Here is a 26,838-nt window from a genome sequence, read left to right on the forward strand (position 1 = left end):
ACCCAAGCTATTCCCCTATAAATATTTTTCTGAGATCCGGGCCCGTCTGGCCACCACAGAGGTTCAAAGTTGCCCATTTACGGATTTTTTCATATCTACTACACATTAGGTACTCTTCGGCATATACCTACGTCAAAGTTCCGAACCGGACCTAGCTCATTTTAAAGTTATCAACCCAAGCTATTTCCCACTTAAATATTTTTCTGGGATCCGGGCCCGTCTGGTCACAACAGAGGTTCAAAGTTGCCCATTTACGTATTTTTCATATCTACTACACATTAGGTACTCTTCGGCATATACCTACGTCAAAGTTCCGAACCGGACCTAGCTCATTTTAAAGTTATCAACCCAAGCTATTTCCCACTTAAATTTTTTTCTGGGATCCGGGCCCGTCTGGTCACAACAGAGGTTCAAAGTTGCCCATTTACGTATTTTTCATATCTACTACACATTAGGTACTCTTCGGCATATACATACGGCAAAGTTCCGAACCGGACCTAGCTCATTTTAAAGGTATTAACCCAAGCTATTCCCCTATAAATATTTTTCTGGGATCCGGGCCCGTCTGGCCACCACAGAGGTTCAACGTTGCCCATTTACGTATTTTTCATATCTACTACACATTAGGTACTCTTCGGCATATACCTACGGCAAGGTTCCGAACCGGACCTAGCTCATTTTAAAGGTATCAACCCAAGCTATTCCCCACTTAAATATTTTTCTGGGATCCGGGCCCGTCTGGCCACCACAGAGGTTCAAAGTTGCCCATTTACGTATTTTTCATATCTACTACACATTAGGTACTCTTCGGCATATACCTACTGAAAAGTTCCGAACCGGACCTAGCTCATTTTAAAGGTGTTAACCCAAGCTATTCCCCACTCAAATATTTTTCTGGGATCCGGGCCCGTCTGGCCACCACAGAGGTTCAATGTTGCCCATTTACGTATTTTTCATATCTACTACACATTAGGTACTCTTTGGCATATACCTACGGCAAAGTTCCGAACCGGACCTAGCTCATTTTAAAGGTATCAACCCAAGCTATTCCCCACTTAAATATTTTTCTGGGATCCGGGCCCGTCTGGCCACCACAGAGGTTCAAAGTTGCCCATTTACGTATTTTTCATATCTACTACACATTAGGTACCCTTCGGCATATACCTTCGGCAAAGTTCCGAACCGGACCTAGCTCATTTTAAAGGTATTAACCCAAGCTATTCCCCTATAAATATTTTTCTGAGATCCGGGCCCGTCTGGCCACCACAGAGGTTCAAAGTTGCCCATTTACGGATTTTTTCATATCTACTACACATTAGGTACTCTTCGGCATATACCTACGTCAAAGTTCCGAACCGGACCTAGCTCATTTTAAAGTTATCAACCCAAGCTATTTCCCACTTAAATATTTTTCTGGGATCCGGGCCCGTCTGGCCACAACAGAGGTTCAAAGTTGCCCATTTACGTATTTTTCATATCTACTACACATTAGGTACTCTTCGGCATATACATACGGCAAAGTTCCGAACCGGACCTAGCTCATTTTAAAGGTATTAACCCAAGCTATTCCCCTATAAATATTTTTCTGGGATCCGGGCCCGTCTGGCCACCACAGAGGTTCAACGTTGCCCATTTCCGTATTTTTCATATCTACTACACATTAGGTACTCTTCGGCATATACCTACGGCAAGGTTCCGAACCGGACCTAGCTCATTTTAAAGGTATCAACCCAAGCTATTCCCCACTTAAATATTTTTCTGGGATCCGGGCCCGTCTGGCCACCACAGAGGTTTAAAGTTGCCCATTTACGTATTTTTCATATCTACTACACATTAGGTACTCTTCGGCATATACCTACGGCAAAGTTCCGAACCGGACCTAGCTCATTTTAAAGGTATTAACCCAAGCTATTCCCCTATAAATATTTTTCTGAGATCCGGGCCCGTCTGGCCACCACAGAGGTTCAAAGTTGCCCATTTACGTATTTTTCATATCTACAACACATTAGGTACTCTTCGGCATATACCTACGTCAAAGTTCCGAACCGGACCTAGCTCATTTTAAAGGTATTAACCCAAGCTATTTCCCACTTAAATATTTTTCTGGGATCCGGGCCCGTCTGGCCACAACAGAGGTTCAAAGTTGCCCATTTACGTATTTTTCATATCTACTACACATTAGGTACTCTTCGGCATATACATACGGCAAAGTTCCGAACCGAACCTAGCTCATTTTAAAGGTATTATCTTAGAGTGGTATTATCAGACTTGGTAGGCACAATAAGAACTACTAGTTGTTTCTACTTGTAATTATTCTAAAACTCATCTTGTCCATAAATCACAACGTCATAAGTAGCGTGACGTTACAATACATACATAGCGGTACCGCGAACGTCTAATGAACACAGTCCTGAACATCCTGGGGGCCCGCGAATGATAATTTAAGCAATAAATAAAGAAAAATTCTTAAAATGAAATAACTATTGTCTCTCAAATGAAATAAAACTTTAACTATTTACACTTAAACAGTCTTAATTTATGTTTTACGGAACGGTTGAATCCAACTTTTGATTTTCTTCTTAGCATCAGTTTTAGCTTTTCTAGTTGAAGTAATAGTATTGTCACTAGAATCACACGGACTATCTGTTGATAAGAGTTCAAGTGGATATAGCTTACTTATCGGTCTAGATGTCGTACCATTTTTAGTGCGTAAAATGGCAGATCTACAAAGTCCATCTCTCCCATAAACTAACTTAACGATAATCGCTATATTCCACACTGTCCTTGGGGTATCATCTTGAATCTGTACTATGTCGCCCACTTTAATGATTTGGGTGTTATTTCCGGTGTTTCTATGTTGTTCCCTAAGTGAAGTGAGATATTCTCGTCACCATCTGTTCCAGAAGTCGTGAATAATGCGTTTTTGAACACTAGATTGTCTATTTGCTGTGTTATGTGTTAAGTTTTGTACGTTCTCCTCACTGTTGAAATTAATTGTTCCTGAATACGGTAAAGTTTTAACCCGTCTTCCATAGAGAAGATGAGACGGTGTAAGCGGTTCATCATCGGTAAGGTCCGTTGATACGTGGGTTAACGGACGATCATTTAATATAGCCTCTATCTCGATCACAATTGTCTCTAGCACTCTAAAAGTAACTAGTGCTCGTCCTAACACTTTCTTTATGCAATTCTTGGTCAAGCCGATCAATCGTTCCCACCAACCACCATACCATGGTGCACGCTTCGGAATAAATTTCCACTGAGTTCCATATATGTTGAGTTGTTCCTGAATAGTAGTAGATTTTGTAAGCATTTCAATTTCCTTCGCTGCTGCGGTATATGTTGTACAATTGTCAGACATCATGATTTTTGGTAACGATTTGCGGCTGGTGAATCTCCTAAACGCTAGAATGAATGTTTGTTCTGTAAGGTCTTCAACGATTTCCAAATGCACAGCTCTAGTGTTAGCGCAGGTGAATAGACAAATATATGCTTTACTAATACTGTTGCTTTTTGTTCTCACATTCAATGCTCCTGTGAAGTCGACACCGGTTACGGTAAACGGTGGTGAATCATTAAGTCTGTCGGACGGCAGTGGTGGTGGGTCGGGTGTATGATATGGTCTTCCGGTAATTTTACGGCAAGTAACGCAATTACGGAGTATTGATTTCACACATTGTCGAATCGACGGAATCCAGTAAGACTGGCGAATAAATGTCACTGTACTTTCTAATCCAGAGTGAAAATTCTTTGCGTGTGCATCCATCACAATTAATTTACAAATTCTGTCTTTGTTCGGTATTAGTACTGGAAATTTAGCTGATTCATCAATAGGTGCATTGTTAATTCTCCCGCCACAACGGATAATGTTCATTTTATCCATGTACAATCTAAGTTGCTTCACTAGCGCATTTTTCTCTGATTTGTTGTTTAAACTCTCAATAACATCCGGGTATTTACGCAGTTGCGAATCTCGAATCCTTGAAGTCGAAGCAGTCTGAATTTCATTGACACTAAGATTTCCTGTTAGTTTGTCATTATTTCTACAGTTGTTAATGAATCGGTACATGTATGCAGTTATACGCAAAAGTTTTTGGTATGAGCTGTAGCGTTGTATATCCATAATTTTACTTATTCCTTCATAAGATCTGATTTTCTGTTGCGGTTCACTAGTTGATTGTCCTTGCTCAATGGTAGTGCTAAGAATGTGTGATTCTTTATTCTTCCACTGTGGCCAGTTTGATTTGTCAGTGAGCCATTCGGGTCCTTTCATCCAAAGATCCAATTCTAGGAATTTGGTTGCAGTTACTCCTCTCGATAGCATATCTGCCGGATTTGAATCTGTCGGACAGTACTTCCATGTGTATTCTTGCGTAATTTCGTTAATTTCCTTCACTCGATTACTAACGAAAACGGGTAATTGTTTCTCAGTAGTAAGCCAACTTAAAGTTATCTGACTGTCACTCCATAATGTGACGCTTGTAACATCCAAGTGCGATTTCAAATGCTTGACCAGTCTTGCGCCTATCAAAGCTGCACTGAGTTCTAACTTCGGAATTGTTAACTGTTTGAGTGGTGTCACTCGATTCTTTGACATGATAAGTACGGTTTCTTTTCCACTGACTAAATATGCGCATGCTCCATAGGCTTTCAAGCTTGCATCCGTAAACACATGTAATTCTACATTGTCTGATTTTTCTTTGAAATACGGCCTATTAATTTCCAAATGTGAACATTCATTAATATCTTTTAGAACACACTTCCATTCTGTTGTAATTTCAGATGTAAGAGGTTCATCCCAATTTAATCCTTTCTCCCACAAAGTCTGCATAAGCATCTTACTACGCACAGTAACTGGACCAATAAGTCCGAGTGGATCATAGATTTTAGACGATTGTCTTAAAATCTCTCGTTTTGTCATACGTGTATCTTCAATATCGGTGTATTCCGGTTTGGCGAAAGTAAGTGTGTCGTTACAAGTGTTCCATCTCAATCCAAGCACTTTTATGAGTTCATCTTTGTCTAATACGCTGTGTGAATTTGCGCGGTCTCGCAAAAGTTGAGAATTTGAAGCCCATGAGCGCAAGTTAAATCCTGCTCTAATGAATAAGTCTCTTGATGTATCAAAATATTTCAGTAATGCACTCTCTGTAGGAAAACTCGACAGTATATTATCAACATACAAATCGTTCTATAAAGTGTCAGTATATTCACAACGGTTCTCTCTCAAGTGTTTCCCCACTTAAATATTTTTCCGGGATCCGGGCCCGTCTGGCCACCACAGAGGTTCAAAGTTGCCCATTTACGTATTTTTCATATCTACTACACATTAGGTACTCTTCGGCATATACCTACGGCAAAGTTCCGAACCGGACCTAGCTCATTTTAAAGGTATTAACCCAAGCTATTCCCCTATAAATATTTTTCTGGGATCCGGGCCCGTCTGGCCACCACAGAGGTTCAAAGTTGCCCATTTACGTATTTTTCATATCTACTACACATTAGGTACTCTTCGGCATATACCTACGGAAAAGTTCCGAACCGGACCTAGCTCATTCTAAAGGTGTTAACCCAAGCTATTCCCCACTCAAATATTTTTCTGGGATCCGGGCCCGTCTGGCCACCACAGAGGTTCAAAGTTGCCCATTTACGTATTTTTCATATCTACTACACATTAGGTACTCTTCGGCATATACCTACGGCAAAGTTCCGAACCTGACCTAGCTCATTTTTAAGGTATTAACCCAAGCTATTCCCAAATTACATATTTTTCGGGGATCCGGGCCCGTCTGGCCACCACAGAGGTTCAAAGTTGCCCATTTACGTATTTTTCATATCTACTACACATTAGGTACTCTTCGGCATATAACTACGGCAAAGTTCCGAACCGGACCTAGCTCATTTTAAAGGTATTAACCCAAGCTATTCCCCTATAAATATTTTTCTGGGATCCGGGCCCGTCTGGCCACCACAGAGGTTCAAAGTTGCCCATTTACGTATTTTTCATATCTACTACACATTAGGTACTCTTCGGCATATACCTACGGCAAAGTTCCGAACCGGACCTAGCTCATTTTAAAGGTATTAACCCAAGCTATTCCCCACTTAAATATTTTTCTGGGATCCGGGCCCGTCTGGCCACCACAGAGGTTCAAAGTTGCCCATTTACGTATTTTTCATATCTACTACACATTAGGTACTCTTCGGCATATACCTACGGCAAAGTTCCGAGCCGGACCTAGCTCATTTTAAAGGTATTAACCCAAGCTATTCCCCTATAAATATTTTTCTGGGATCCGGGCCCGTCTGGCCACCACAGAGGTTCAAAGTTGCCCATTTACGTATTTTTCATATCTAATACACATTAGGTACTCTTCGGCATATACCTACGGCAAAGTTCCGAACCGGACCTAGCTCATTTTAAAGGTATTAACCCAAGCTATTCCCCTATAAATATTTTTCTGGGATCCGGGCCCGTCTGGCCACCACAGAGGTTCAAAGTTGCCCATTTACGTATTTTTCATATCTACTACACATTAGGTACTCTTCGGCATATACCTACGGCAAAGTTCCGAACCAGACCTAGCTCATTTTAAAGGTATTAACCCAAGCTATTCCCCACTTAAATAATTTTCTGGGATCCGGGCCCGTCTGGCCACCACAGAGGTTCAAAGTTGCCCATTTACGTATTTTTCATATCTACTACACATAAGGTACTCTTCGGCATATACCTACGGCAAAGTTCCGAACCAGACCTAGCTCATTTTAAAGGTATTATAGATGATAGGCAACGATAACAACAACTATTCAGCCATTACCTTTTATCTAGAAGTTCGTATTTCCGCCCAAGGCGACGTCACTGACAATACGACGTCGACAATAAACGTACAATAGTTGGAACGTTATGTTCCCGCGATAATCTCAACATACTGGGGCCGCGAAAAAGTAAAAATTATCACAATTTTCTAAAATTCTAAATTGTCCATTGATAAATCGTTTCACTGATAAATAACTGTCCATCAATAAATAATATCACTTTGAAATTGTCTCTCGCGTTGTGTTTTTCTCTTCACCTCCAAATGCCGATAAATGTATTATCTCTGTTCCTTCTATCTGTAAATTGAGTTTATTCGCTAAGTTCTGCGTCAAAAACGATCTTTGAGCTCCTTCGTCAAATAGAATATTCGTATCGATAAAATGCTGATTTGAGCCTACTTGAGATACGGCGGTTTTCAAAAGTACATTTGATCGCGATTCTGTCGATTGAGAATACAAAATGGTAGTATCTTCTTCTGTATCATGAAGTTCATTAACGAGTTGAACGTTTGTCGATGGCGGGTTTGACGGGTTGCTGCTCTGGTTATAATTCGCGTGGAAGTTCGTATTTGCTGAGTTACTACTCCCGTTTCTATGGTTTACCTCATTCACTGGTTTTATGTTGTTTGTTGGACGTGAATTACACAAGCTTGTATGGTGTTTCTTATTACAATTTCTACATGTGTGTTTAGATTTACAATCATTTATTCTGTGTTTACCAAGGCAGTTAAAGCATAACTTATCACGTTTTACTATTATCATACGGGATTCTGTGTCGGTTATTTTACTGCACTGGGTAGGTGCGTGTATTTCATGACAAAACACACAAGGTCTTGTCTCAATATTCTTGACAGATTTAAACTTTGCCGATTTCGCTCCGGCAAAGAAAGACGATGTTGTGGGCAAATGGTTTGTCGACTCTAACTCTTGTCCTGCGTCCATTATATTAATCTCATCTAAAATGCTCCTACGGAGGTCCCGTAATACCCAAGTTTGTATTCTGTGTTCTCGCGCGAGATGTTGTCTGACTTCCACGGGTAATTTCTTCATAATAATTGGAACAAGTAGAGTGCCGTATGTTTCTTGTGTCTGACCTAAAGCTTCCAATCCCCTGACGTAACTTTCCATTTTATCGTAAAAGCTTCGTAAGCTTGTTATCTGATTTCTAGGCGAAGGGATTTCTAATAATGCCTGCATGTATGCATTTATGATTTTGTCCTGTTGACCGAACCTCTCTTTTAATAGGTTTACGGCTTCATCATAGTTTACATTTGTAAGTGCGAACCCCGCTATAGAATCTAGTGCTTCATGTTCTAGCTGTGCTTTCAAGTAATTGAATTTTTGTACATTCGTAAGTGACAAGTTAATGTGTACGGCCGACTCATATGAGTCCCAGAAAGTTTGCCATTCTAAGATGTTGCCTGAGAATATTGGAAGCGAAAGTTTGGGTAGGCGGTGACTACTAGCTGACGAAAATGTGCTTTGCTGTGTGTTAAACGTATGACTGGCTTGTACAGACGGGTTCTCAAACGACTGTGCGTTGTGTGGGTTGGCTATGTTGTGCGTTGGTACAAACGGTATAGTTTCTGGATTTAAAGTGTGGGTTGTTGTATGTGAATCAATATGACGGGACTGTGGTGTTTGGACATTTTTTATGAACTTACGTATGTGGTGAATCTTTGTTTCCATATCCACTGAATATTCATCTGAATACACTATCTCATTTTCCACATCTTCCGGTTCTGTTAACTTTAGAATTTGTTCGTTTAAGTCCTCAAACAATGTTTGTTTTTGCACTAGTTTTCCGAGTGTTGCTATAACTTCTTCTTCATCGAAATTCGAATTCTCCTTTGCTTCATCTAATCTTCGGAATAATCTGGTAACAGCGCTTCTGTTCCCCGATCGGACTGATTTCAATTTTACGAGATCCATTGGTCAAGGCACCATAAATATAGATGATGGGCAACGATAACAACAACTATTCAGCCATTACCTTTTATCTAGAAGTTCGTATTTCCGCCCAAGGCGACGTCACTGACAATACGACGTCGACAATAAACGTACAATAGTTGGAACGTTATGTTCCCACGATAATCTCAACAGGTATTAACCCAAGCTATTCCCCACTTAAAAAAATTTTCTGGGATCCGGGCCCGTCTGGACACCACAGAGGTTCAAAGTTGCCCATTTACGTATTTTTCATATCTACTACACATTAGGTACTCTTCGGCATATACCTACGGCAAAGTTCCGAACCGGACCTAGCTCATTTTAAAGGTATTAACCCAAGCTATTCCCCACTTAAATATTTTTCTGGGATCCGGGCCCGTCTGGCCACCACAGAGGTTCAAAGTTGCCCATTTACGTATTTTTCATATCTACTACACATTAGGTACTCTTCGGCATATACCTACGGCAAAGTTCCGAACCGGACCTAGCTCATTTAAAAGGTATTAACCCAAGCTTTTCCCCCACTTAAATATTTTTCGGGGATCCGGGCCCGTCTGGCCACCACAGAGGTGCAAAGTTGCCCATTTACGTATTTTTCATATCTACTACACATTAGGTACTCTTCGGCATATACCTACGGCAAAGTTCCGAACCGGACCTAGCTCATTTTAAAGGTATTAACCCACGCTATTCTCCACTTAAATATTTTTCTGGGATCCGGGCTCGTCTGGCCACCACAGAGGTTAAAAGTTGCACATTTACGTATTTTTCATATCTACTACACATTAGGTACTCTTCGGCATATACCTACGGCAAAGTTCCAAACCGGACCTAGCTCATTTTAAAGGTATTAACCCAAGCTATTCCCCACTTAAATATTTTTTCGGGGATCCAGGCCCGTCTGGCCACCACAGAGGTTCAAAGTTGCCCATTTACGTATTTTTCATATCTACTACACATTAGGTACTCTTCGGCATATACTTACGGCAAAGTTCCGAACCGGACCTAGCTCATTTTAAAGGTATTAACCAAAGCTATTCCCCACTTAAATATTTTTCGGGGATCCGGGCCCGTCTGACCACCACAGAGGTTCAAAGTTGCCCATTTACGTATTTTCAATACCCATTATCCAAGATCCTTATAGTCACGTTAATCTCTACACCCAATTTTATATACTACAGAGTCGATAATATCGTTGCATTTGGGGTATTGAAACACCTGGGGTCTAACTGTCATCTGAGCGGTCTCCCGTAGGTTTTTACAATATATTTATTCTTTTTTTGGCTTTCCATAGATATTTCTTTTTGTATTTTGGAATGTTTTTAGAGTGGCCGGCTTTAGTTTTAGCGTTTTATATATTATATATTAAATTAAATCTTTGTTGAATATTTGATTTCGTTTTACTGATAAAAATCTTTATTACATAAAGACAAATATGCAACTTATATAAGGGTTTATATTCGAGGACAACGAGAATTTACGACAGCTTGTAGGGGTCATAAATCTATTTGCGGCGTAATTTTTCACTCCTGTTAACTATGAAATCATACTTTTTAATGATTTTCAACTAAATTTTTATATTGAACCGACTGCTAGCAACCGGTTGTATATTGAATATCGAATATCAAATAACAAACCGGCAGCTTACTTCACATACATATTTAAAACGTAATGGAATGCTTTTAAAATCAGTTCAAGCCGCGAAATTGTCGAATTCCGCTGTTAAACTATTATATTTAACCAAGATTTAGCGATTTTTGGAACGTTTGAGTCTCACGCAGTTTTTTGGTTTTTAGACATATCGTCAAAATTGGCTGCTGGAAAAAAAGTGGCTGCTAACTTGATTGGCCGATAAAAGTGGCTGCCAGCTTGAGTCTGGTTTTAAAGCTGTTCATGATTCATATCTCGTGTAAATTTTGGAAAGGTCACTGAGTTTAAACATTTGTAAGGGAGGTTTTTATGTACATATTTATATGCTAAATAAAAAAACAGATGAAATTAATCAGCAAATGATGCTCTTTCGATTAAAACAATTTTCATTGAAATATCATGAGGCGAAACAATAAAATTTATATTTTAAAACTTCCATATACAGTGCATGAATTACCATATAATGCAAAAATCATTACTTCTAACAGAACGTTACACTACACATTCACCAGGCTACTAGTAAGATATTTCAGTTTTACGTTGTGAAAATAACAATTTACATTAGCAACGTCATTACCTTCCCTTTAACTGTATTGTATGACCTTAACAATGAGAAGATCATGCAATTTCAAGTCTACACAGATAACAAATGGACATTCTTTTTCATTTAACAATAAAAAATGATTTTTACAAACATATTCTAATTCTATCTGAAAATAGAACATCTATGAATCCTTTTAAAATACTTACGTTTTGTTCCTAAAGGCAAAGCCTGAATATTGGGAGGCCATATTGTTCCTGGAACACTTCGTAGTATGTCTAACTGGACTGCATTTATTCTTTTCCGATTGCACAAATTGATAATGGCAGGCACATGATTATTGATAGTTTGAGCTAAGTTTGTTGGCGGGAAGAGTCTGTCAAAGAATCGCCTGACAATTTCAGCTGATAGTTTAAAGTTAAGGAAGAAAAATTTAGCAAAGTTTTTTTCTTCTTCTTTAAGTTGTGACATTGAAGTCATGATTAAATTTTAAACCCTCCGTGGAACAAACTTAATCCAAGAATTCATTTTTGTCAAATTATGCCAGCATCAATGACCTGTAACAAACATAAACAAAAGTTAACATGTAAAACATTGTTTAGATATAAGTTAAAGCCTTGCATATTTTGTTGTTATATAATGATGTTGTCATCTTGCCTTCCGCTTAAGATTTTTTTTATTTCATCCTGTTCTTTTTTTTATTGTACAGATACAAAAGAACTGTGAAAATGTACTGATAGGAACACCAACTATAACTATTTCCTCTTGGAGTCATAACCAATACTAATTTACTTTATGTACATTAAAGTTGTGATGTGTCCATGCTATACAGATGATGCCCCTGCTTGCATACAATGTAATAAAGGGACTTAACTCACGAACTGTAAAACATGTAAAAGTGACACTTCCCAAATCTGTCTTTGGTGGTAATTAGCATGCTGTATACGTTTCATAACATGTGGTTGAGGCAAACTAAAGTTAGAGGAATTAAACGAAAGAATCAGCATGTTTTCTGTTTTTAAAGGGGCATATAACTCGAAAGTGGTAAAAATGACGCTACCCAAAATGAGGCAAACTAAAGTCAGAGAAAGAAACCAATTAAATATACGTACGTATAGACATATTTAGCTGTTTAGGGCAAAACTTAATGCCCCCTCCGCTACGACGGGGGCATATCCAGATGGTTTCTGCGCTCCGTAGACTTACTGTTTCAATTTCCATTAATTGATCATCATCAATATTGTCAGTTTCTTGTATAATATTTTTATTTCTATCTTGATTGTCACCTTCTTTTGTACGTTTTTTTTTTACCTGATTGGTCAGCGTTCATTACGTTGATTTAGGGTTCTTTTTCATTCACCAAATAACAACTTTATTTGGAAGCTCAAGGTCAGTGATTAACGGAATAATTTAATAAAAGAATGGAATTTAATTTGGCATACCTTTAAGTAAAGATCATTAAAATCAATTAGATAATCACAATCTTCTTTAACTAAAAGAATCCTAATCAAAGATAATTTCTTTTAAAAGGGCTTTATATCATCAAAATAAAATGAACTTACATTTCGTGTAAGTTAAATTTACCGCCAACTTAGACAGTTAGAGTAATACATGTATGATAACTTTATTTCCTCTATCATAGATAATAGAGAGTTGGTGTTTATTAACAATATTCCTGCACATTTATCCATTTGGCAAAAATAAACGACTTGTATTTAGAGACTTTCGGGATGAAATATGGCAGTGTCTGGGAATATGCGGATGGGGTACGATTGGTCAAATTGCCATTCATAGCCTATGCGTACCCGCATCTGGTTTTATAGTAAAATGCCATCTTTCAGTGATGCAAAACGCATTTAACTTTAATATATCTTGTGGATGCCAGGCCTTAAACTTTACAATCTGCACAGGTAAGTCTGTGCACAGAGCAGTTTTTTGGGGATGAAAATACGGCCATATTCACCCATTTGTTATATTTAGCATAATTTCAAAATAATAACATATTAAATCACAATATAGTTACATTATATAATGATACTTCAGTCTACAGGCTTCACATATTTTTGCAATTTCTGGAAGTTAAACTTATTCAAGTAAATAAATCATTAAAATTAGGGTTTTGATGAGTATGCGTGTTCAAAATCTTTAGGGAAAACGGTAGTATTACATTTTCCCATCATTAGGTTGGCCTTTTGTGTACCGAAGAAAGGTGGAGGAAGTCAACTTAGGAGCGCTGTGATTGGATGTAAGGGTACAATATATTTTTTATTTATCTATGAATTACTGCAGTGAGTAAATTTACAATATAAATTTTAAAACCTATTGAAATATTTTGTAGAGAATTTTTCGAAAAGGCTTCCAACATTTCATAAATTTGGTGCAAAATGACGGTGGGCATGGATAACATAAAGAAGCTCTGTTGGAAATTGGTCATGATACTATTTGGCTTCAAGTTTTAGAAAACAGTAATAAAGTACTAACACCACACATGACTGTTCTATCCAGGTTTTTATTATAATTTTGGATATTTGAAATTTTAGTCACAAATCATGGCCTTTGGATTTAAGAACGTCTTCTATTTTCTCCAATCAAATGTCAAATAGTAATTAAAACTACTTTCCATACATACCCGAAGCAAGGGGGTGGGATCGGGCGGACGAACCCCACTTGCAAACACATAAGCACTGTCAAAGTCAACGTACTGTTCGATTGTAAAGGTCGAGTTCGTGAGACCAAATCCCCCCTCCCTTTTCGAAATTCATGGCTACGGGCCTGCCATAATCAATTCGTTCAATGGATACCAATAACCTGCTGACCCGATGATCTAAGCTTTTGTCAATTATTCTGTCTTAATTCTTAGAGCACTATTAAACGGGATTATCTAACTTTATCTATTATTTACTCTATAACAGTCTTACTCGGACTTCTATTGAACTGAATTTTAAATGTACGTAATGTTATGCCTTTACTTTTCTACATTTGCTAGAGGTTTAAGGGGAGGGTTGAGATATCATAAACATGTATTACTCTAACGCATTTTTGCGCCTGTCCCAAGTCAGGAGCCTCTGGTCTTTGTTAGTCTTGTATTATTTTAATTTTAGTTTCTTTTGTACAATTTGGAAATTAGTATGGCGTTCATTATCACTGAACTAGTTTATATATTTGTTTAGGGGCCAGCTGAAGGACGCCTCCGGGTGTGGGAATTTCTCGCTACATTGAAGACCTGTTGGTGACCTTCTGTTGTTGTTTTTTCTACGGTCTGGTTGTTGTCTCTTTGACACATTCCCCATTTCCATTCTCAATTTTATTTATAGCTAAAAGTATTTGACATCTATATAATAATACTTACAAAAGAGACTAAATTAACATGCTCTTTGCATTGATACAAAACTTTACGCTATACTATGTACACACTATATGTGAAGTTATATAATTAACTTTCAATTATATTTACAAGTTTCCAACTACAAGATATATTTAAAATTATATTCTTTATCATAAATCCTTTTCATAGGGTAACAGAAATTGTATTCAATTCTTCTAGTATGAATTTTCTTTATATATTAAGTATTATAATGTCACTTTCTTTTAAAATATATAACATTTTCTATTTTATTAAAATTAATCATTCTTTCTTTATCTTTCTTTAAATGGAAATATAAAATTTCCATATTTTGTGTATTTGTCTCTCACTATAGACAGGTTTTTCCAATTATCTGCCTTAGTTTGTGATGCGACTCCTAGGCGTCGTGGTAGTAGCGATCGCCATTACAACCGTGAAAAAATATAAACATAAAATTCGTTCTTACAAGTGTGGGGTTGTGTAAAATAATTTCAGCCATGTCAGGTAGGATGAGGGACTTTAAACCCAGTACATCGTTTATTCAGGATGAATGTAACGCTTTCTTCCTATTTAACAAATATGATATAATTGCCACTGAACGATAAGATAGCAACACGCGATCAATCAAAACTTAAAATCCGCATGATATACAGGTGTCTTAAATCTAGTGAATGTAAAAGTAAAACGAAAATAAGGACCATGACACGTTGCAAAAATGACTCGCATACGTACATAAATCTTTTATCGACAAACATAATGACAGATATGTATGACTATTGCTTTAAAATAGCTAGAAAAGCAAGATACCTTGGCTTTCTGAGTATATAAATATTAAAAATGCACTTTTAGTCTCTTACAGAAATTTCAAGTTACTTTATAGAACATGTGAACATATATTTATAAATGTAATAACAGTCATGGTCAATGCCTAGAGTATCAGGGTATATTCTAGGTGTGACACCTACTTGTAATTGTCAACTTGAAACCCGATCCTTAATCATGTATATCTCCATACTAAAATTTACGACAAAAGAGACGATTTTTCATTTCCTATTGTTAATTTTCTTTTTTTGACGGCGATGTGCCTTTGATTCCATCATACGGTGTTTATATATCCCAACTCGTTCGGTATGCCCGTGTGTGTACTGATGTCATAGATTTTAACGAATGTAATCAACGCATCACTGGTAAATTATTATGTCAGGGATTTCGATACCATAAATTACTGAAAACTTTTACTAAATCCTGTCATAGATACAAAGATTTGATAAGTAAATTTGGCTGTACCTTTAGAAAACTTATAAACAAATGTTGGTATTTCACATCCTGAAGTACGGTAATATTGTACATAGAGCGCGGAAATCACTATGTGATCCGTGTAAACTCATCGAACCTTAAAAAAAACTAATTAGTAAGGGTTATCGTACCAATATTGTAATTAGATCTCTAAATATAGTTTACATTGGCACTAATATCGATTTTGTCATTAGCAAATTAAAACATAATTAAATTGTATTTTCTTTTCAAGCGGGATGTATAGAGACACATACACGTTAATCTCTAAAAGAAGTCGCTTCTCACTATCCTACTACCTGTCGAAACATTTATTTTTGGGCATTGCACAAGTCATGTTTTCTCTGACTGTTCATGACGTTAAGATACTAAATCCCTTGGATGTGTTTTAGTTGATTTTATTCTCTGATGCATGTTTTTTTTTATTGGCTTTAACTAGCTGTCAGAAACTGCGAGTACTCTCAAATCGTACTTTCTTTGTTTGTTCCTAATATTTTATTAACTGTGTATTTGCATTCAGGTGTCGCAGATCAAATTTATTCGTTCCTAGCGTGTCAATTTACGTTTTTGTTTAGTTAAGCCTTCCAATTGATACTTTATCGTGTGTTTTCTATGTTGTGATGTTATGCTATTGTTTCAGAAAAAAAGGAGAAGGTTTGGTACTATTAAAACGTTTAATCCCGCTGCAAATGTTTGCACCTATCCTAATTCAGGAATCTGATGTACAATAGTTGTCGTTTATTTATGTAATTTATACGTGTTTCTCGTTTCTCGTTTTGTTTATATAGATTAGACCGTTGGTTTTCCCGTTTGAATGGTTTTACACAGTCACGTAATTTGGGGCCCTTTATAGCTTGTTGTTCGGTGTGAGCCAAGGCTCCATATCGATTGATTGATTGTTGGTTGATTTACGCCGCATTAGCCCAAAAAGGCAATATCGCGGCGAGTCATATTGAAGGCCGTACCTTGACATACAATGTATAATGATTTACTTTTGTAAATTGTTATTTGGATGGAGAGTTGTCTCATTGGCACTCATACCACATCTTCCTATATCTAAATCAAAGGTGTCCTGAATATTTTCTCATGATCAGTATTCAATTGAAAACAAATCAAATTGGATCTAAACTATATTGATATATTGTCGTTGTAAGGTAATGCTCTCGAACGTCTAGGCGTCTCTCGTTAGAACTGATATTTACAGTTAAGGGCATACGATACAGTTACAGGGGAGGTAATGACGTAACGTAAAATGTTATTTTCGCGACGTCAAACTGTGAAATATCGGGTATTGATGCATTTTTTGACTGATTTATATCATTCAAACTGATTTAATTTGAAAACGAGTTCATGGACCCCTATTTTTCAAATCAGCAATTTGTTTCATTTTGCAGGGAGTTTATGTGACCCAAATTTTATAAAACTATAAATAGCGGATTTTTTTTTTATTTTGATAAACGTGCAGCAAAAAATTACGTATTTTCCTCAATTCATGAACATTTGATAAATATGAGTTATTTCTGATTTAAAAAAATGCATATGTTTTTATGATACTTATAAAATACAGAAATTAACGACTATTTAACAAAAAAACAATTTCTGTTTATCTTTTATAACAAAAAAGTTATGTCTTTCTTTCGAAAAGAAATGACGGCCACAAATCTGAATTTTGAACAAATATACAAAATTTCGACCTCATTTTACTCAAAAAGTAGCACATGAAGGTATATTTTTTATCACATATTTGATTTAATCAGGTAGAAAATAGCCTATATGCAAATGTCCACGAAATTGTAAATACAGGATCAAAACTGTATCGTATGCCCTTAAGAAAGACAAAATGTTCAACGTCCACAGCAATTAAGTTTTGCTTAAAGGTCTTACAACCTTTAAGGTTTACCCAAAAACATGTTATTACATCCCAGCTCCTTTGTTCTACCAGGGGTGATCTGAATCGGATCATCCCAACTAGATCACCCCAGCTGGAGTTTTCTTGTTCTGCATGCTTTCCTTTGTTGTGCAACTTTTAGGCGGGGATGTTAAATCCACAATGAAACTAAGAAAATCAAATATCTATACGGAAAAGACTAACTTTCAAAAGCTGTGTAGAAAAAATCCAATGTCTATGCTGATATTCGAACTCATACACATCCAAACCCACAAATCAAACCCCTACTTCATGATGATTGTATACAATCTCTCAGTAAGTTAAAGTTAAAGGAAGCAAGATATGTTCATAAGTTGGGCGAGTTGGCAGACCTTTATTCAGCGGGATTTTAACCCTTTTCATAAATAAGATGAGTTGTCAGACTGGTTGTTCAATGGGATTTTACCCTTTTTAATAAGTGGGGCGAGTTGGTAAACATCGTGGGGCGATTTTTCAGAACGTGTGATTAAATGTTTAACCGATTGTTCAGTGGGACGAGTTGGCATGGTTTCATATTTAAACATCGTTTTCGCGGGTAATAAAGGGTATATTATAATATTATTAATTCGTATATTTGAACAAATTTGATTCGTCTAGGCCTAGGATAGCCACATGTTAAACTATATTTTCGAAGGTAGAGAGAAAACGGCGGATAGCAAAAAGCATATTGCACAGAGCATATTGCACGGTTATTTTTAGAATATCTAACAACCGATTTACTTTGTGACGTCATGTAATGAATTTCAGGATATCGTTATACGTTTTGAAACAAATGATATCTTTGCTCGATTATTAGACGAAAAAAATCTTCAAATACATAAGTTGTGAAACAAACAAACAAAAATATTAAATATTATAACTAACACATGTAATATGTTGTTATTGTCAAGGAGACAATATGATATCTTTCAAACAAAATCAAATGACGATTTTGATACAAATATGTACAATGGTCTGGAATTAATAATATAACAAATATAGCCTTTGTATGAGGTCAATACAGGATATATCGACCCAAAGAAGTATATCGACCTCAGACTTCGTCCTCAGTCAATATACTTCTTTCAGGTCAATATATCCTTGTATCGACCTCATACAAAGGCTATAATTGTAAAATGTATTATATAAAGTATATATTAATGGTTGTGTGGCGTTCTAAACTAGATTTTACTAAATTGTAACCGATTTTTTGTCTCATAAAAAACAGCTGGGATGTAAAATAGTTATCCCATTCGGACTAGGTCTGTTAGTGTAAGATAACCCTCTGGTCTCCGGTAAAATTAATAAATATAATTATACAAAATATACCTTAAGTATCTCCAAGGGAAAGTCCTTGATCAAATGGAAAAAAAACCAAAAGCACAAGCACAACACACGAATGGGAACCAAATGTCATATTCCTGACTAAGTACAGCCATTTCCTGGGAGAAAATAGGGAATCAAACTTAAATATATAGCTAGCTACTAAGCCTCTCATTTGTATGAAAGTCGCATAGGATATACTTACAGCAATATTTGAGTAAAATAAACAGACACATTAGGTAAAGAAAGTCGACGGAGATTGGGGTACAACATAAAACAATTTATTGTGCATGTCATTTTACTATTAATTAATTAAAGATATGTAGTTGATTGTTACAGGTTAAATTTGAATTCAATGAAACAGTGAAGGTTTATAAAAATATTTCGACAGCCTAGATAATTTTACAAAGATGAAACATAAGAAATCGCTAAATACCCCAAGACGAAACGTAAATTTTAAAGGATTTTTTTGTTGTCATAGGGATCAAGTGTTGTTGATTATGCTTTGGCGGACATGGACCTCTTAATTTCTATTTTTTTTTTTCAAGTTGATAGTGCCACATATTTATCAGATCACTCACAGATTTCTGTTCAAATATATTGTAATATTACTCCTGATTTTGAGGAAGATTCTCCAAATTTTATACCTTTACAGTGTACATACAAATGGGAAGCTATTTCTAAAAACAAATTAATCGACACTATTAGTGATTGTGATGTATTACATAAGATAGTCTCTTTTGAAAATAATATTTTTGATGAAAACAGCAATGGCATCAATAAAGCCTCAGAACAACTAACAAATATTTTTGATAATTTGGCAAAAACGTCCTGTAAAATAATAAGACACAAAAAAGTAAAAATAAAAAAGAAGAAATCATGGTCAGACAATGAAGTTAACGATTTGAAAAAAACAGTGGTTGATTTAGGCAATAAAATGCGTTCTAAACCATTTGATTTGCAGCTACGTCATAATTTTTTTTATCAATGTAAGAATCTTAAAAAGATGATAAAAAGGAAGAAATATCTATTTAAGAAAAATATTTATGATAAACTTTTAAATTGGAAAGAAACTGATCCAAAACAGTACTGGCAGCATTTAAATTCACTTAAAAATGATGATAGTAGTTCTTCAAACTTAAGTAAACTTATTAATATGGGAAATTTAAGTCAACATTTTCAGTCCCAGGGGAAACCTGAACATATAAATGTACCTTTTATGGATAAAATAGATGCATATGTTAAAGATTATAAAAATATATTAAAGGAAAATGTATTGACAGATGCACCTTTCACTATAACAGAAGTTACAAAGTGTATAAACAAATTAAAAATGGGGAAAAGTGCAGGACCAGATAGAATTGCAAATGAAGTCATTAAATATAGCAGTTATGTTACATGTAAATCTATAACTAAACTTTTAATTTAATTTTAGAAACAGGTAAATATCCGATTCAATGGAGAAAGTCATACACAATATTAATTTTTAAATCTGGAGACTGTACTGATCTTAATAATTATAGGGGTATATCTCTCCAAAATTGTATTGCAAAACTCTTTAGCTCTGCATTAAATAGTAGACTAACATTACATTATGAAAACATTTTTGCAAATCAACAGTTTGGATTTAGAGTCAATCATAGAACCACAGATAGTTTGTTTATATTAAAATCTTTAATTTCAAAATATGTAAATAAAAAGAAAGAAAAGATATTTGCCTGCTTTGTTGATTTACGCAGAGCATTTGACACTTTGTGGCATAATGGGTTACGATACAAACTCATAAAAAATGGGCTAGGGAAAAATTTTTATGAGGTAATTAGTGATATGTATAACTTAACAGAATCTTCTATTAAAATTGATAATAAAATTTCTAAATCCTTCATATTGGAAAGAGGTGTTAAGCAAGGGGATAGTTTAAGCCCTACTATTTTTAATTGTTTCATTAATGATATACATCAGATTTTTGACAATACTTGTAAACCTTTAGTCCTTCAAAAATCTGAATTGTCCAGCTTAAGTTTTGCAGACGATTTGGTTATTATGTCAAGTTCACATATAGGACTGCAGAATGCAATAAATAAACTAGAGAAGTACTGCTATGACTGGCAATTAACAGTTAATACTAAAAAAACTAAAGTTATGACGTTTCAGAATAAATTTTCTCCCACCCCTGTGGTATGCTATAAAAACATCCAATTAAATGAGACTAAAGAATACAAATTTTCAGGAAACATTATTAACTATAAGGGTAATTTTAAAAATGCTATCCAAGAACTATCAAAAAAGGGATTGAAGGTCCTATTTGCTTTAAAAAGTAGATTTTCTAACTTTCAATCCATCCCTGTTAATTTATCATGCAAACTTTTTGATGTCTTAATAAGACCTGTTTTATTATATAATAGTGAGGTATGGTCTATGGAAGATTATTTATCCATGTTTAAATCTTTGAAACGTTCAGAACAACATGGTTCTGTTTGTGATACTTTGTCGTTAGAAGATAAATTTTGCTATGAAATGATTCATAATAAATACTGTAAATCTGTCCTAGGGCTTAGGAAAACTGCATGTAATATTTCAGCCAAAACAGAACTGGGCAGATTTTCTATGGCTTCATTTATTAAACCACAAGTTATGCTATATTTCTGTAGATTTCATACCCATGATATTAATCCTCTGTTAAAAGAAGCCTATGAATTAAATAAGTCCCTGCATAATGATGGTTTTCATAGTTGGTATACATTTGCTCTAAATATTTTTAAAGAGACTGGATTAAATGCTAAAGATTTTGAAACTTGTGATAAACCATACAATAAAATTAAATATTCTTTAAAGATGAAATTTAAACAGGTATCACATGAATTTTATACAAAAAAATTCTTGAATAAACTTTCTTCTATAACAGACAGTTCGAAATTATTTCTATATGGTCAAATAAAAACTGAGATAAAAATTGAAAATTATTTATTAAAAGAATCAAATTTTAAAACAAGACAATTAATTTCTAAATTAAGGGTTAGTGACCATAACCTAGAAGTTGAAATGGGAAGATATAAAAATGTACCCAGAGATCAAAGGTTATGTAAACTTTGTAATAAAATTGATGATGAATACCATTTTTTACTATACTCATGATACTGCAAACTAAACTCAACTTTAAGAGATTGCTTATTTTTAAAGATTAATAATTTAAATCCTGATTTTACAAATTATCAACCACTTTTAAAGCTAAAACAACTTTTAATTCCTAAATCTGAGCTTTTGACAGAAATTGGTGACTTTATAAAGCAATCATTAGAATTGCGAAAATGAGGTCCATGTCCATCAAAGGCTACATTAATTACCATTTATAACTATGTTTTTTTTTATGTTTATATTTGTAATTCTTCACTGTCTGTATTAAATGTTGTATTTGTGTTTGCTTGACCCATATGGGTGTATTTTTGCAAATAAAATGATTATATAATGGCCAGGAAGTCACAGTAACATATATACAGGCGGCATCCGGCCATTTTCTTATTGTTTTCTTTTTGTTAAACAACAAATGAATTCTTATCGAAACTAGGATGAGAACTTAATATGCTATACACTTGTTTCGTCTACAGAGAAACTTAATAGTGTTCCTAGACAATGCTGGAATAAAAGAAGTTGAAAAGACCAACTACTTATCGTTGAAGAGCATGTTTTTGATATTAATAAATATATTTCAGACTATTTGTATATATAATAGGAAAAGTAATGTACGTAAACATATTAAAACGCGATACAGATTATTATGCAAATGGGCAACCTCATATTCAAACATTGTTTTTCATTCGAATAAACATACATACAAACATAATATAACAGCTTTAAAAATCGGCTAAAAAAATAATGTTTCTTCTAACTTATAAATACATGAAATAAAAAAAATACCGAACCTCAACGAAAATTCCGAATGCAAAGTCATTTCTCAAAAGAAAAGAAAAAGTTCATGCACATCAAATGGGAATCAACTGTTATAATCCTGACTAAGTACAACCATTTTCTTGTAAAAATTAGTGAACTAAACCAGGTAGTATAGCTTAACCAGATACTCCGCAGGGCGCAGCTTTATACGACCGCAGAGGTTGAACCCTGAACGGTAGGGGCAAGTATGGACACAACATTCAAGCTGGATTCAGCTCTAAATTTGGATTGTGATTAAATAGTTGACACACCATAGGTTTCTGACACAGAATGAATGTGGTCAAATGAACTTAAATTTGTTTTTGCCTATGAGCAATTCACTATGCTGTTGAATATTAATCCTCTCAAAAAAATGTTTAAAGAAATTTTCTTTTTATTTATGAAATCTAAAATGAGAAAAATTAAACCCTCCCCCTCTAATTTTTTTTTCACATCCCCCATTCCCTTATTCCAAAACTGATCTCAATTCAAATTTCTAATGGAGTTTGCAACAATAACTACTCACTTAAATACATCATAAAATATTAAAATGTAAAGTGCTTGTTATCACTGAATGGTAAACAATGGTAAAGATTGTTTTAATTTATCAGTTGGTTGTAAAAGTTAATATACATTTTATATTGTATAAAACAATGATTTAAGTTGATTCAACTACTATTCTGGACAAAAAAAAAGATAACTCCAATTGGAAATTTCTTTCTATTGCGCAATATTGTGCAATTAGATATTTCTTGCTATTGCGCAATACTGTGCAATTAAAAATACTTTTTATTGCACAATACCGTGCAATTTAAGATTTCTTGCCATTGCTGAATACTGTGTAATTGAAAATTTCTTGCTATTGCACAATACTTAATATAATAATTTTTGATCCTGATTTGGACCAACTTGAAAACTGGGCCCATAATCTAAAAGCTAAGTACATTTTTAGATTCGGCATATCAAAGAAGACCAATCATTCAATTTTTGTTAAAATCAAACTTAGTTTAATTTTGGACCCTTTGGACCTTTATCATGTTTATGTAGACCAATCTGAAAACGGGACCAAAAATTAAGAATCTACATACACAGTTAGATTTGGCATATATCAAAGAACCCCAATTATTAAATTTTTGATGAAATCAAACAAAAAAGTTTATTTTTGGACCCCGATTTGGACCAACTTGAAAACTGGGCCAATAATAAAAAATCTAAGTACATTTTTAGATTCAGCATATCAAAGAACCCGTAGGATTCAATGTTTGTTAAAATCAAACTAAGTTTAATGTTGGACCCTTTGGAGCTTAATGTAGACCAATTTGAAAACGGGACCAAAAATTAAGAATCTACATACACAGTTAGATTGGGCATATCAAAGAACCCCAATTATTCATTTTATTATGAAATCAAACAAAGTTTAATTTTGGACCCTTTGGGCCCTTATTCCTAAACTGTTGTTACCAAAATTCCCAAAATCAATCCCAACCTTTCTTTTATAGTCATAAACCTTGTGTTCGAATTTCATAGATTTCTATTGACTTATACTAAAGTAATGGTGCCAAAACCGAGAAAAATGCTTATTTGGGCCCCTTTTTGGCCCCTAATTCCTAAACTGTTGGAAACTCAACTCCCAAAATCAATCCCAAACTTCCCTTTGTGGTCATAAACATTGTTTTTTAATGTCATTGATTTCTATTTACTTATACTAAAGTTATTGTGCGAAAAGCAAGAATAATGCTTATTTGGGCCCTTTTTTTGGCCCTTTATTCCTAAACTGATGGAACCAAAACTCCCAAAATCAATCCCAATCTTACTTTTGTGGTCATAAACCTTGTCTCAAAATTTCTTAGATTTCTATTTACTTAAACTAAAGTTATAGTGCGAAAACAAAGAAAATGCTTATTTGGACCGTTTTTGGCCCCTAATTCCTAATCTGTTGAGACCAAAACTCCCAAAATCAATCCCAACCTTCCTTTTGTGTCCATAAACCTTGTGTTCAAATTTCATAGATGTCTGTTAACTTATAGTAAAGTTATAGTGCGAAAATCAAATGTCTTCGGACGACGACGACGAAGACGACGACGATGCCAACGGATACCAATATACGACCTACAATTTTTCAATTTTTGCGGTCGTATAAAAATTGCTTTAACTCTCAGTTTTATGAGAATAGCATAGAATTCCATTATATTAACAACAATGTGTGAGCAAAATAATACATATTATGTAAAAATGTCAACTGTCAAAGATCGGGGTACAACATAAAACAATTTAATGTTAATACTATTATACATGTTCTGCATTGGCACTGCCGCCTTACAGTTAGTTTACCAGTAATGATGTAACTACATGTGAATTATAGAATTTATTCCATGATGATGTGGTTTTGTAACGGCTTATTTCTTCCTCTGTGATATATTATCCTGGGGATAATTTGTAAAAATTAAATAAATCAAATAAAAAGTGTATAGAGTAATACTAGTAGTAACAATTTCCAATGTGAAATGCGCTTAAAAACATTATTCAAAGAGCTGAAGAGCTCTGAAGGGAAAAGACGGCCATTGTTCCAATTTTTAGGGGGGTATCTTTTGATAGTTTACATACAAAGAATTAGCAAAAGAACAGCTAGAACATATAGAAAGGCTGACAATAATGAAACTAATTGTTGTTTATTGTTATTTCATTTCCTTAGTCAAGAATTCATCATAGAGACAATTTGGACCAATGAGATCTGCACCTTCTAAATCAAAACATTTGATTTAAGTTGGGAGTTAAGTATCTTAAATTCAATTGAATTTAACAACTAAATCAAATATGATTGATATAAAAGCTGTGTGAAGTTTGTTTCCAGATCCCACATTTTGATATATCTGTAAAATTCATGAATAAATAGCTTTAAACTACAAAAAGCAATATTTAAAAAAAAAAGACCACTACAATAATTATGTTGGTACGCAAAATTATTTTTTAATTGATGACTACTTATCATATACATACTTAATGTGACATTTTTAGTGTTCATATACATTAACTTTCATTTTAGTGGGTAATTACTCATCAATTTAGGTGCTCCTTAATTGGAGAAAGATTCTAAAAACATAACTTTACAGAAAGAATGAAAACTGCAGTTGCTCTCCCCAATCTCAATAGGTATAAACTACAAAAAGCAACATTTCTTTTTTTTTTTTTTTTTTTTTTTTTTTAACCATTTCAATAATTATGTTGGTACACAATTTTTTATATATAGAAGACTACTTATCATATACTAAATGTCACATTTTAAATGTTCAGAAACATTTACTTTGATTTTAGTGTAAAATTACTCATCAATTGAGGTGCTCCTGAATTGGAGGAAGATTCTAAAAACAGAACTTTACATGTACAGAAACAATGAAAACTGCCGTTTCTCTCCCCAATCTCATGTATCCCCATTGACATTGTTTACCGCGAAAGTTGACCTACATATTATCTGATTATAGCCTCAGATTCAAGCATTTCATGTTGGTGTGTGATTCATCTACACTACAGCAAACATCATTAGGTTTATATTGAACAAATACGGATTTTAAATTAGTATACAAGTACTGTGAATGATTTTTATAATGAATAAAGGATATCCCTGTGTAGTGTGGCATTCCAACAATGACGTCACTAGGTTAGATATATTTAGAATATTTCGTAATACTGATTTTTCCGGACTGTGAAAATCGTATATAGTGTAAGGGAAAGCTCAATATACGATAATTTCATGAGAAACAGAAGGGAAATGTGTAAAAAATGTATTTAGAGTCAATCTGTTCTCCTTGTCATCAATTGCAGTATGACATTTTGAGGGGGTTTCCAAACTATCAAAACAAAATGATTGACGTGAGGGAATGATACTCTGACCAACCCCATTAGGGAATTGACGGCTTGAAGCCGTCTTTCCCCAAAAATTGTTCACCTCAAAGTGCACTTATTGCGTTCCATAGATTTTGTCTTTAAATAAAGTATGACGTATCAATATATGCTGTTAAGGTTATCTCGTGATCTCTCGTGTATCAATACCAAATAAACAAAAGTTTATTATATAATGCAGATACAAAACTA

General features: G+C 34.8%; 1 protein-coding gene across 2 annotated transcripts in view; it reads right to left on the bottom strand.

Annotated features, from left to right (window-relative positions):
• LOC143053901 (uncharacterized) overlaps positions 1–26,838 on the bottom strand; it is a 66,067-nt gene that overhangs the window by 38,845 nt on the left and 384 nt on the right. For both annotated transcript variants that reach the window (XR_012971501.1, XM_076226694.1), the window contains exon 2: positions 11,167–11,514. Coding sequence is in view for 1 of the 2 variants with exons in the window: in XM_076226694.1 (XP_076082809.1) it covers positions 11,167–11,437 (271 nt within the window). In the remaining variant the exon portion in view is untranslated. The remainder of the gene's footprint in view (positions 1–11,166; positions 11,515–26,838) is intronic.

The sequence above is a fragment of the Mytilus galloprovincialis genome, chromosome 12 (genome assembly GCF_965363235.1).
Source record: "Mytilus galloprovincialis chromosome 12, xbMytGall1.hap1.1, whole genome shotgun sequence".
NCBI classification, from domain to species: Eukaryota; Metazoa; Mollusca; class Bivalvia; order Mytilida; family Mytilidae; genus Mytilus; species Mytilus galloprovincialis.